This window comes from Coregonus lavaretus (assembly GCF_964263955.1).
Source record: "Coregonus lavaretus genome assembly, chromosome: 17".
In the NCBI taxonomy this organism is placed as follows: domain Eukaryota; kingdom Metazoa; phylum Chordata; class Actinopteri; order Salmoniformes; family Salmonidae; genus Coregonus; species Coregonus lavaretus.
In genome coordinates, this window is record NC_140004.1 from 10,496,676 (window position 1) to 10,511,034 (window position 14,359).

General features: G+C 44.7%; 1 protein-coding gene across 1 annotated transcript in view; it reads left to right on the forward strand.

The window, feature by feature from the left end:
- LOC311144181 (protein FAM222A-like) overlaps nucleotides 1-14,359 on the forward strand; it is a 76,658-nt gene that overhangs the window by 35,211 nt on the left and 27,088 nt on the right. Inside the window, exon 3 of the mRNA XM_084180186.1 lies at nucleotides 2,091-2,244. Coding sequence (XP_084036312.1) covers nucleotides 2,139-2,244 — 106 coding nt within the window. The 5' untranslated portion in view covers nucleotides 2,091-2,138. The remainder of the gene's footprint in view (nucleotides 1-2,090; nucleotides 2,245-14,359) is intronic.

A 14,359-nucleotide genomic window follows, 5' to 3' on the forward strand; every position in this document is an offset into this window, starting at 1 on the left:
GTCTAGGCAGACAGCCCCCTGAGTGCCGGGGGACGCGTCTCCTATAATCTGAGGGTCCATTCTCATTGACGAGAATTCATATCTATTCTTGAGAGACATTACTGTAATGTATATTTCTCACGTCTTGAACGCTACCTCTGTTGGTCGCGCACGACACCTGCCCGACAGTTGCTCGAAGCGGGGCAGTGTAAACAGAATTGTCTCGTTGAGCCCAACATTCATACAGTAAAAATACTAATAGCAGAGCAATGTTTTTGATACAGCTGAAATGTATAGACATTTTCATTATATTTTAGACTTTATTGAGTTTTCACCTGAAATTGCAGTAACAGCCTGAGCCACCGTCCAGGCAAGAAGCATGCAGCAAGAAGCTGATCAACTCACCAAGGGAATATCAACATTTTCAATCAACATTTTTCGTTTACCTCATATAATGACTTCCATGATATTGATAAAATGAAGCCTGGTTTGTTCTAAGGTAACTTTAATACGGTGGAACTGTACTTTTACATATTCGTATGAGAGGGGTAAACGTTCATGTTTAATATGCTAACGTTACTAGCTAGCATAGCTAATGGTAGCTAATGCACTTTTGTACATCGCGCTGTTCCGTACATTTGACCTTATTTTAGCGCCCCAAAAACGTAATACTTCCAGGTCAACTGTAATATGAATACCATTGTAAAGCACAATTTCTCAGCAAAATCAATGACGAGACCTTCAAGCTGCCCGTCTCTGCATGATTGAAGAAAGCAATGGAGCTCCGCCGGGTCATTTTAAAAATGGTGGGTGGGGAAGCGAAAGCTACTGCATCATAGTGAAAGGGGGAGATGTGTGAGGAAGCAGCTTTTTTCACCCGATTTGTCCAACTTATCACCTCTAAAATGTAAATAAAACACTATAAAGAGTTTATATAATGTCTCATTACATACCTATTTGAAGGTTTGTGTTGAATTTGAATAGGGTTTTTTATCTTCACAATTTAACTGTGGGTGTCATGGTTTTTGAGAGTCATGATGGCTCGCAGTGATTACGCAAAAAAAAAAAATTTGAATTAACTATTGATGAACTCTTGAGTAATTAACTTTACACTCACCATTACACTCACCATTGATGATTTCTTGTTTTTAATCTTCGAGAGAAGCGCTACACCTGGTGGAAAGAGGCTGTACGGCACAGAATGAGTTGAATAATGCGTGCCGTACGTTATGTCGTGACATGTCACACTTTAACATACAGCGTCAGCGGGGTCAGTTTTTTTGACTTTTCTCCAATACTATTGGTCCATTACCATGTCAATCAACGCTGAATCGAAAGTTAGCACACACCCCGGATTCTGATGCCAACACAGTCGCTACAGTCCCATTTTCATCGCAGCCTCGTTTGAATGCCGCGGTTGCCCACATATGTACGGAACGGAGTTAACTACCATTACCTAGCTGTGTTATTTTCATGCAAGTTACATTTAGCCAATGAATGTAAGAATGAGAAAATAAACCCTTTTAATTGTCTGCACATGCTTGTGAATAAGGCTGTAACGTAACAAAATGTGGAAAAAGTCAAAGGGTCGGAATACTTTCCGAATGCACTGCATTTACTCAAGACATTTCAGCTTTTCATTTTTAATTAGTAAAAGATTCAAAAAACTTGATTCCACTTTGACATTATGGGGTATTGTGTGTGTGTGGGCCAGTGACAAAAAATCTAAATTGAATCCATTTTAAATTCAGGCTGTAACACAACAAAATGTGGAAAAAGTCAAGGGGTGTGACTTTCTGAAGGCACTGTATGTGTTAGTTAGACAGAAGTCAGGCTAGAGCAGATGCCATGTTTGAAAGCGTCAGTTTGGACCCTCCTTCCTCTAACCTGTTTGAACTGTTCTGTCCCCAGCGAAGAGCAGGTGCCTGTTTTATCATTCTCACAGAGTTGCTAAGAAGACAGGCAGTTGTAGGCGGCATAGAGCCAGTCCTAGTCCCAGCCTGCTACTGAGCTTCACAGACCTCCATGCCCATGGAGCTTTGCTTCTTCTGTTCTGATGCTTTTCTCACATTCTTTCTTCATTCCCCTCTCTCATTCTCTTTCTCCCCTAGGTTGGCCTTGGCAGTCCACCGGCTGTAGTTGTCTGCCCGCCCCCCGCCATGCTGGCCTGCCTGCAGAGGAGGCAGAACCCTCCCATCCCATCCTCCCAGCACCCCCTGTGTGCCAGCAAGGCCCTGGAGCCGCCTCAAGCCCTCAGCCGAAAATGTAAGTCCACGACAAAGAAAGGTCACAGAAAGGTCAGGGGTTTTGTTAGGTTGACGTTATTTGTTGTTTCCAAATGTACAGTGCCTTCAGAAAGTATTCACACCCCTTGACTTTTTACGATGGCTGTCCCTGACTAAAAAAAATCTTGGTCGTCTGTTCTTTCGACCAATCGATTGGTCTAAATTTTAAAACGTGTATTTTTACATATATAGACACACTGTTTGAATAAATTCAACTAAATGTACGCTACTGAGCTTGTCTGATGCTTTATGCACTGCGAATAAAAATGAAGAAACACAAATTACTAAAGAGGGAGCCAGAGATCAATATAGCCTAACCAGAAGAAAAAAACCTGTTCCCCCCCCCCCCCCCCTCCTGCCGCTGCCCGCTGCTGCTGGCTTTAGCAGATTCTGCCATTATGCTCCTGAAGTTGCCGGTAATAGGCTACACCAGCGGTCAGCAACCTTTTCCATTTGGAGTGCCAAGTTATTGTACTATTTCTACTGATCTGCGTGCCAGTTATGATTTTCATATGAACATTTTCGTGGGACAGTTTCATTTCATTTATAATAAAGACTAAATATAAAAAATATTAATGAAAATGATACAAATCTAAAAGTAACTTCTATTGCCATTGCCAATAGGTAATAATAGCTTACATAAAGCCAACAAATAAAAACATTGCAGCCCGCAGGTAGAAAATATCCTGATAAAAATAAATATCCTATAAATCACATTGGCTACGCATGGCCTGTCTGCAAGGAACTTGAAACCTTGTATCAATTATTAACTTGGTCCAAATGCTTGTGCTAGCAAACTTGCAACATTGTATAAAATATTCTGGGCCCTCAGAGTTTCCTGCACCAGCAAGCTCCGGACAGACACCCACACCTCTAGGCTATTTGTGCAAGGTATAAGAAATAATAAGGCAGGCCTATTTTATGAAGTTTCCACTGGATCAGAGCATGACATTTTTTTCCCCTTTCATGCTGAGTGGTTATCGAAAGCGAGAGAGCAGGAAAGATTTTTCAAATAGGCTACGTTGAGGAACTATTGTCATTCTCAATGGATTTCAAACTTGCTGTTTGAGGCAAAGAAAAAAATACTTTGAGAAGCTGCACAGTGATGGTGAGTAAACACAATCAAAAATAGTATCAGATCCCCAAATGGGCACATTTATAGGCCTATATTTGCGCGCAGGCCAGGTAACCTAGGCCTACTGTACTTCCATGCATAAGCAGGTGCGTGTCCTTAATCAAGATTGACAGGAGCGCTCCAAACAAAAGACAATGAATAAATTGACAACTCGTAAATGTAATGAAATAATCCAAAAGTGTAGCCAAGCTTGTGCGCTCTGCAAACAACATGTCCACTCCTACAATGACAGCGTTAATAGAAATTACCGTAACCAAACAAACATTGTAGATGATAAATTATGGTAATTAACATAAATGTACTACTGGTGATAGTGGGGTGCCATCTCCGTAATGGATAAGCCCTCTCAGACAGGCATAAATCAGACAGGTGTCTCGTGTGCCATACATTTTATATTTGACACTGCTCTACAAAAAAAATCTTGGTCGACCAACAGCCTATCGACCAAACCAGTCGACTAAATGGGGTCAGCCCTACTTTTTACACATTTTGTTATGTTACAAAGTGGGATTAAAATGGATGTAATTGTCCTTTTTTGTCAATGATCTACACACAATACTCTAATGTCAAATTGGAAGAAAAATTATATGATTAAAAAAAAATGTATGAAAAATAAAACACATCTTTATTAGATAAGTATTCAACCCCCAACGGTATTCACCTTTGGCAGCGAGTGTTTTGGGGTAAGTCTCTTAAGAGCTCTTAAGATCATTGCTAGACAGCCATTTTCAAGTCTTGCCATAGATTTTCAAGCAGCTTTAAGTCAAAACTGTAACTAGACCACTCAGGAACATTCAATATTGTCTTGTTAAGCAACTCCAGTGTATGTTTGGCCTTGTGTTTTAGGCTATTTTCCTGCTGAAAGATGAATTTGTCTCCAGTGTCTGTTGGAAAGCAGACTGAACCAGGTTTTCCTTTAGGATTTTGCTTGTGCTTAGCTCTATTCCATTTACTTTTATCCCAAAAAACTCCTTAGTCCTTGCCGATGACAAGCATACCCATAACATGATGCAATCATCACCATGCTTGAAAATATGGAGTGGTACTCAGTGATGTTTTGGATTTGCCCCAAACATAACGCTTTGTATTCAGGACCAAAAGTACATTTCTTTACCACATTTTTTGCAGTATTACTTTAGTGCCTTATTGCAAACAGGATGCATGTTTTGGAATAATTGTATTCTGTACAGGCTTTCCTCTTTTCACTTTGTCATTTTAGTATTGTGAAGTAGCTACAATGTTGTTGATCTATCCTCAGTTTTCTATCACAGCCATTAAACTCTGTAACTGTTTTAAAGTCACCATTGACCTCATGGTGAAATCCCTGAGCGGTTTCCTTCCTCTCCAGCAGCTGAGTTAGGAAGGACGCCTGTATCTTTGGAGTGGCCGGCTGTATTGATAGACAATCCAAAGCGTAATTGATAACTTCACCATGCTCAAAAAGATATTCAGTGTCTGCCTTGTTTATTTTTACCCATCTACCAATAGGTTCCCTTCTTTGCGAGACATTGGATAACGTCCCTGGTCTTTGTGGTTGACTCTGCTTGAAATTCACTTCTCGACTGAGGGACCTTACAGATAATTGTATGTGTGTGGTACAGAGATGGGTTAGTCATTCAAAAATCATGTTAACCACTATTATTGCACACATAGTGAGTCTATGCAACTTATTATGTGACTTGTTAAGCACATTTTTACTCCACTTTGACATTATGGGGTATTGTGTGTAGATCCGTGACACAAAATCTCAATTTAATCGATTTTAAATTCACGCTGTAACACAACAAAATGTGGAAAAAGTCAAGGCGCTGTATTTGATGTGGTGTGCACTTACAGTAAAGAGAGACTTTGGGGTTGCCGTGTTGTTCCTCATTGTGAAGAGAGGGACTGTTTAGCTGTGCTGACTGTGCAGTCCTGGCAACGGCGCGTTTGAACAGCGTTAGTGTTTAATGTGCCTCCCTTGCCCTGGGTGACCCTCGGGGACCCTCGGGGTGTGTAAACATTTACAGTGTCTGGCCCCTGCCTCTGCGGCCCAGTGGGCTGGCTGTAAAGCACCACAGCTGCTCTGTTTGAGCCCAGAACACAAGCCTCCAACGTCCCTCTCATGAAACACTGTATGTCCATGGGAAGTTGTTATGGAAAATGGAAGGGGAAAGAAACTAGTTTGGACCAGCTAAGGATTAAAAGCTGCCGTATCCCCCTGGAAGGTGAATTTCTGCCTAAATTCCCTGAAGCCTCAGGATTAGCACTTTAGTGGAACGAAACTGTCCTGTTTGTGTGTGTGTCGGGGTGGGGGGGATGTTCCGCTTATAGAATGTTCCCAGAGTATTTAGTGGCCTATGTTTGCATGGCAGTCCTACTACCTCACAAGCCGATTAAAAGGGAAGTAGGGAAGGAGCACACTAACCTAGCAGTTTCTACCTCAGCGTAGAGAAGCTTAAAGGCGCTATTGTACATGTAACAGTTTCACCTGCTAATAGCCCTCATTTTTAATAACATTTCACTATTAGTAAAGGAAACATACTTTTCTGACACAATAAAATTGCTTTTTTAACTGCGACTAGCGGGTCTGGCCAGCTTTCACTGTTGCACGATTGATTCTTGTTTGCAAGGTTGACAACTTGTAACAGATGTTTTTTTAGAGTACGATAAGGTTGTAAAGCAATACTCAGCTATTTCAAGCATTTCTAAGCTGTTTTTTTTTTTTTACACAAATATTATGGCTAAAGAGTTACATGTAACTCCTTTAATGGGGATAGCAGGGCTTGTTCCGCTTCCTTGTTCTACCCATCTCCCAATTGAAAGGCTGTCAACGCCCCTGATTGGCTGTAGGGCAGGAAATGAAATATTAACCTGGGTCTCACAGGCCTATTAGCGTTCAACAATGTCCTCCCCCTGTTTGCGTCAACTATCAAAGGGGAGGGGTAAAGAGAGGACCTGTTTACAGTGTTGCTTTTGTTCAGACCTACGTGTGTGTGTCCTGGATCCATGGGGATGGAGCAGATCTATAGTGGAGTGAAGTCCATCCAGTTGAGTGAGTGAGAAAGTGACGGGGAGGGGAGAAATGGAGAGTGTGAGGAAAAAAAGAGGGCGGCCTCGAATGGCCATCTTAATCGATTCCTTCCAATATGGACAGGATTAGCACACTTCCTCCCCGCCCGGGCCTCTTATTGAAGAGGAGTCAGAGCTGGAATCAATAGAGAAAAATAACAGTTTCTCCTTGCCCCCCCCCTCCCCCCTCCCCTTCTCTCTCTCTCTCTCTCTCTCTCTCTCTCTCTCTCTCTCTCTCTCTCTCTCTCTCTCTCTCTCTCTCTCTCTCTCTCTCTCTCTCTCTCTCTCTCTCTCTCTCTCTCTCTCTCTCTCTCTCTCTCTCTCTCTCTCTCTCTCTCTCTCTTCTCTCTCTCTCCCTATTAAATCCTTTGATTGAAAGATTACCACCGTGGCCATATTGAGGTTCATAATGAGTGTATTTGAGAAGAATGGCCTCCTTTCTGTCCCTTCGGAGGTGAGACTGAGTGTTGAATTTCAGCATTGTACTGTACTCTACAGCCCTGGCCCCTCAATGAGAGAGGGGATTGTTCAGCCAGGCTCAAAAGGGGTTCGGAGAGGCAGATGTCGGCTTTGGCCGGGGAAACGTGGGCACACACTGGGCTCCCTCGTGCAAAGCTAGGTCACCGTCGATCGATCACCCTTGGCCCAGTAAGAGATGAGGGACGAGGAGGGGGCGTTGTGGGGAAGTTGACCCGGACTCTCAGTAGCACGCTGCTGCCTGTCTCTGCCTGCCTGAATGATTCCAACCAGAGAGAAAGAGGAAGTGAGGGAGATTATTACCTGGCAGTGACAGGAGAGGTGAGCTGCTCTTCCATTTGCATCTTCTGTCCTTTGCACAAAAGCAGGAGGCGGTGATGGGTAGGGGGATGAGAGGGTGAGGAGTGGGGCAGCAGGAATATTAGAACCGCCCTGCATGTAGATGCCGAGGGGCTGCACAGTTCATTGACGCGACTCCCATTAAAAATCCCTCATACCCTCAATAAAAAAGGACTTAACTGGCGGGAAGCATTCAGATCGTCTCGCCAGACAATCAATTTCCCCAGAGCGCACAGAGCTTAGCGGGAGAAACGGGAGGTGGAGAGAGTGGGGGAGAAGGAGAGAGGAGAGAGAGACTTTTAAAAAAGCCCTTAAAAATCTCAGTGCGTGGGTAATATCACTGAGGAAGCCAAGCCTGGAAAAAAAGCCTTATTACAACCTATGTGTTTTGATAATTGCGTTGTTTGCAATATAACCTATAAGTTCATATCCCTTGCCACCGTTATATATATATATATATATATATATATATATATATATATATATATATATATATATATATATATATATATAGTCCTTAGGCTGAGACAATAAGAAGTGGCATAATAAATTCAACCACACCTTTGTTTATAACAAAACCAGAGAGCAACATCTGTCCGGTGAAGTCCACAAACAAGCAGTTATATGACCTACTACAGCATGGTCAAGCAAGGTAATGTTTCCAACATTTTCGGACTACTAAACAACTATTGATTTAGAACCACAGAGAGTTACCGCAAGTCACAAAGAAAACAGGAGCTGCCTCCACTACTCCAGCACATTTCAATATCAAATCACCTACGCTTAGTCTAATACAGTGACAACTACGATACACTACATGACCAAAAGTATGTGGACACCTGCTCGTCGAACATCTCATTCCAAAATCATGGGCATTAATATGGAGTTGGTCCCCCCTTTGCTGCTATAACAGCCTCCACTCTTCTGGGAAGGCTTTCAACTAGATGTTGGAACATTGCTGCGGGGACTTGCTTTCATTCAGCCACAATAGCATTAGTGAGGTCGGGCACTGATGTTGGGCAATTAGGCATGGCTCGCAGTCGGCTTTCCAATTCATCCCAAAGGTGTTCAGGGCTCTGTGCAGGCCAATCAAGTTCTTCCACACCGATCTCGACAAACCATTTCTGTATGGACCTCGCTTTGTGCATGGGGGCATTGTCATGCTGAAACAGGAAAGGGCCTTCCCCAAACTGTTGCCACAAAGTTGGATAAACAGAATCGTCTACAATGTAATTGTATGCTGTAGCATTAAGATTTCCCTTCACTGGAACTAAGGGTCCTAGCCCGAACCATGAGAAACAACCCCACACCATTATTCGACCACCACCAAACTTTACAGTTGGCACCATTCACTTGGCATCAGCCAAACCCAGATTCCTCTGTCGGACTGCCAGGTGGTGAAGCGTGATTCATCACTCCAGAGAACGCGTTTCCACTGCTCCGGAGTCCAATGGCGGCGAGCTTTACACCACTCCAGCCTGCGCTTGGCATTGCGCATTGTGATCTTAGGCTTGTGTGTGGCTGCTCGGCCATGGAAACCCATTTCATGAAGCTTTCCGACGAACAGTTGTGCTGACGTTGCTTCCAGAGGCAGTTTGGAACTCGGGAGTGAGTGTTGCAACCAAGGACAGACAATTTGTTCGCGCTACGAGTTCAGCACTTGGCGGTCCTGTTCGTTGAGCTTGTGTGGCCTACCACTTCGTGGCTGAGCCGTTGTTGCTGCTAGACCTTTCCACTTCACAATAACAGCACTAACAGTTGACCGGGGCAGCTCTAGCAGGGCAGAAATTTGACGAACTGACTTGTTGGAAAGGTGGCATCCTATGACGGTGCCATGTTGAAAGTCACTGAGCTCTTCAGTAAGGCCATTCTACTGCCAATGTTTGTCTATGGAGATTGCATGGCGGTGTGCTCGAGTTTATACACCTGTCAGCAACTGGTGTGGCTGAAATAGCTGAATACACTAATTTCTTCACATACCTTTGTGTGTAAATAGTGTACCAAAAATAATTTTTTGCAATCAACGTAAGCTACATATGATATGGCTGTCCATGGATTTCTGTGTGTCTGTGTCTGTGTGATTGAGTAGGAAAAAAGACATGGTGACTCGCACAGAAACGCCAATGCCATCCTCCTCTCTTTCATGACTCTGTCATACAGTACACACTTTTAGTTTTTGTTGTCCTAGGCTACATTTACATTTACATTTTAGTCATTTAGCAGATGCTCTTATCCAGAGCGACTTACAGGAGCAATTAGGGTTAAGTGCCTTGCTCAAGGGCACATTAACGTCATTTAGCAGACTCTCTTAGCCAGAGCGACTCACAAATTGGTGCGTTCACCCTATAGCCAGTGGGATAACCACTTTACAATTTGGGAGGCTACCTGGCTAAAATGCTTGCTCACTAGCCTAATTTCCTTTCATGGGCAACGATGCGCAAGGCCAGCTAGTTAACATTAGCCTACTACATCTAGCTACATGTTGAACTTCCGTACTCTCAGGCCAGGGGCACGATGTATGAATTTATGGTTGGATCAGAATCCCCATTATAATCATTGGCCAGTACGGAGAATTAAGTAAAATCCCTATCTCTATCCATGGCTTATTTAAGAAAGGGACAAATTTAGCTAGCTAGCCACCGGAGGACAACGACACAATGAGATGCAACAATTCAACTTTTTCTGTAAATTATGTTTGGCTTGTGATTGGTGTGAAGCCAAATGGTCGCTGGCTTCCCCTACATTCAATGCTATGGGCGGCAACAATGTAATACTCTTTTTGACCAGACAGCACGGATGCTTTCTCCAGTGAGATACGTTCAGCCTCTTGAAGGAACATTATGAAACACAGAGATGAAAGATAAATTATTAAAAACATTTATTGGTGATTTTTTGGGAGAAGCCTGTATCGTTGAATACAGGCCACTGCTCACTGGGCAATTTTTTTTCTTTCTGGACGTGGAATTAAAAGGAGTGGGGAAGCATTACGTAAATTATAAATCATAGGCACTTCCTTTCAGCGTGCCCAAATCCCAACGTATGTGGCTGCACTCTCCCTGCGCCAGGCCCTGTCATTTTTTATTAAATCTCCCCTTGTGGGTGACATTTGTAACGTCCTCCCCCCCCATCATGCCTGTCTGCAGCAACTGTATACGCTGCCCTAGATGGAGGCAGGGGAGGAGACGGCGGTGGAGCCAGGATCTCTCGTCAGGCTGGTTCCCAGAGAGGGCAAGCCCAGTCAGAGGAGAGCGAGGGAAGGCCCTGGGCCTGTGGGGGAGAAGGATGCCACTGACCCCAGGCCTGTTCCTCTCACTTTCTCAACCTACAGCCACCTACCCCTGTGGAACTGGCCTCTCTCTAGATAGGGAGGTGTGGACAGAGAAGTGTTTTGAGGTTTGAGTTAGTAACTCTAAGATGGCTGGGCAGGAGGGAGCACAGCACCCAGCAGCCCTTCCATAGCACCTCTTTCTAGTCCCAGACAGAAGCTACTGTACTGTACTCTCTACAGCATGTCAACTTTTCATTTCACCTACATGATTTCGATCTACAATTTGACAAGAATGTGAGAATGTAAGAATGTGTCCACTGTCCAGGCCATTTTATTCTCTGTAACGACGTTTATTTTCTTCGTATGGTGTGTTTGATGTCGGCAAGATAAGCAGGAGTGACGATGATGCTCGTGGCTATCCATATGGTGTGTTTGTGACAGCCCTGTCAGAATGGGTTCTGCACGTTGGTGGGTTCTTTTTCCCCGGTCGGACTGCTGTAGGTCCTTCCCTCGTTAGACCACACATGTCACAGCTGCTCCCATGTCTGCCGTGTGATTGGATCAGACCTCTCGGGCTCTGTCCTGTGATTGGATCAGACTTCAGATTAAATCTGTGTCTCCCTGTCGTGCCTCCAGCCAACAGCAGGCCCTGGCTCTAAACCCAATGTCCAGAAGACATGCTGACATCATCATCCAGCCGGCCTTGGAAGCCAATCGGGGAGGTGCATGGAGAATGAGTAGAACAGGAAGTAAAAGAATGGGAATGTCAGTTCTAGCCATTATCTATGCTGATATTCTATGGGCCCTGGTCAAAAAGTAGTGCACAATATAGACACAGCCTATGTTCCAGATAATGACCTCCAGTCTCTCTATCGCTCTCTCTCTCTCTCTATCGCTCTCTATCGCTCTCTATCGCTATCTCTCTATCGCTCTCTATCTCTCTCCATCGCTCTCTATCGCTCTCTCTATCACTCTCTCTCTATCTCTCTATCGCTCTATCTCTCTATCGCTCTCTATCGCTCTCTATTGCTATCTCTCTATCGCTCTCTATCTCTCTCCATCGCTATCTCTCTATCGCTCTCTATCTCTCTCCATCGCTCTCTATCGCTCTCTCTATCACTCTCTCTCTATCTCTATCTCTCTATCGCTCTATCTCTATCTCTCTATCGCTCTCTCTATATCTCTCTATCGCTCTCTCTCTATCGCTCTCTCTCTATCGCTCTCTATCGCTCTCTATCGCTCTCTCTATCGCTCTATCTCTTTATCTCTCTCTCTCTATCGCTCTCTATCGCTCTCTCTATATATCTCTATCGCTCTCTATCTCTCTCGCTCTCTATCTCTCTCGCTCTCTATCGCTCTCGCTCTCTCTCTATCTCTCTATCGCTCTCTATTGCTCTCTATCTCTATTTCTCTATCGCTCTCTCTCGCTCTCTCTCTATCTCTCTATCGCTCTCTCTCGCTCTCTCTCTATCTCTCTATCAATCGCTATCTCTCTATCGCTCTCTCTCTATCTCTCTATCGCTCTCAATCGCTCTCTATCTCTATTTCTCTATCGCTCTCTATCGCTCTCTATTGCTCTTTCTCTCTATCGCTCTCTCTCTATCTCTCTATCGCTCTCTATCGCTCTCTATTGCTCTCTATCTCTATTTCTCTATCGCTCTCTCTCGCTCTCTATCGCTCTCTCTCTATCGCTCTCTCTCTCTATCTCTCTCTATCGCTCTCGCTCTCTCTCTTGCTCTCTCTCTCGCTCTCTCTCTCGCTCTCTCTATCTCTCTCTTTCACTCTCTCTCTCTCTCTCTCTCTCTCGCTCTCGTGTTTGAGCCAAAGGTAGACATGACAGTAGAATTACCCTTCCATATCCAATTCGAGCACTGTATCTCCAGGACCTGTTAAGTGGGGAGAAAAAGGGAAAGGTTTTCTGTAGAATATTTAAATGTGGTCACGAGTAGCAGCAGAAATAACAACGTTTTCCCTGATTGCCTTTGAGCCCGGAGGGAGAGAGGATTGGAGTGGAAATGTAGAGAGGAGAGAGAAGGAGCGGTGGACCTGGGGAGAATCTGCATGCACTTGACCTTTCCCCACTGATTGAACTGCCTCTTTTCCATCTCCTGTTTGGAATTCCACAGACTCACTGCACATGGCCAGCCTGCCGCCGTCATTATTCCACTTACTCCACTTTAGCCAGAGAACAGAGAGAGAGGTCAGAAGGATTTTTCTCAAAGTGAGAGGTGATTGACAGCCAAGCGTTTCATGCTCCTGCCCCCGCTCCCTGATATACACTCTTCTCCATCCTCTCCCTTAGTATCACGAAGTGTATCTCTACAACAGCCCAAAAAAAACGTTTTAGAATGCACCGATTTCTTTTCATGAGTAACAACTTTACCTGCACTTGATTGAGCTTGCTTGGCACCATGGAACCAATGGAATAGTCCCAAAAGTTCAAACCCCGCCCTAATCTGGCACTAAAGGAAGGCGTGATCAGACGTTCAAATGTGTTTGAAAGAAAACAACGACTATTTGAACCCAGGTTTGAGCATGGTTTTGAGGACAGGCACAGTCTGGGCAAACAGTACAAGCACCAGCAGCCTGTCTCATGCCCACTAGTACTCTGTTGTGCCAGGATGGTGGAGGGAATCTCAGCGCTGGCACTCAGATGATCATTTCCGGCGGGCCGCATCCCACAGTGTCATGCCCCTTCGCTCTGCCCTCTGCCGTCTGTTTATGGGGCAAGGAGGTAGCGTGTGGGTGGGGGTGTGGAGTATTGTTACTGCATAGGGCGGTTAGGCTCTGGGAGGCAGGCCACCGCTCTAGTTTTGGCCACAGTGGGACTTGGTTTAGAAACATACTTTAGGCTCCCTGTTCCAAGCCAAACCCCCTCCGAGCTAGCTGGCATTTGGGCATCACAGGTGCATGGCATTGACACCCTATTACTAGTAGGGGAGGGAGTGTCCACGGCCCCTGCTGTCCCACAGGAAATGACATGGTAGCCCCTGCCATCTCCTGAGCTGAGCCCTCAGTGGGCTGGAGCGTAGGATGCTGCGGCGGTGTTGCACGTTGGTATCATGGGGGCTGTGAGATTCTGTTGTCACTGCCAAGAGTAGGACTATTTCTTCATCACAATTGACATCATAAACAATGTCGTAATAATCATACTAACGACGCCATCTTTCAAATTGATCATTTTACAGTTGCTGTCCATATCCAGCACTGCGTATGGTGACTGACAGTTTTCCCCTGGCCTCTGTCCATTCAGTACTGAAAGGGATGGACTGAGAAGATGGAGAGAGCGGAGAGGGATGGACTGAGAAGATGGAGAGAGAGGAGAGGGATGGATTGAGAAGACGGAGAGAGATGAGAGGGATGGATTGAGAAGATGGAGAGAGATGAGAGGGATGGATTGAAAAGATGGAGAGATAGGAGCGGGATGGACAGAGAGAAGAGAGGGATGGACTGTGAAAACATCTGAGCGAAAGTTGGCCACAGCACAATGCTAAAAGCATGGCTCCTGAAGAACCTTTAACTTTAATTAATGTAGTCCATCTTAACTGTGTTATGTGTGTATGTGCGTGCGCGTTTATCAGGGGTTGGCCATCCAAGGTATTAGACCTAGAGCAGTGTACAATAACTGTATCAGATGTGTGACATGGCTGGAGTGTTCTTGCTGACCCTAACTGTCACCTCTGCTCTCGGGATCCCTGAGGGCTAAAATGAATCATTCAAACCACACATCCAAACCAGTGACAGAAAGATTTATGTTGAGAAAATACTAATGAAATTCCTTACTCATATATCCAGACCACAGTATCCATCCATATTGGACAATGA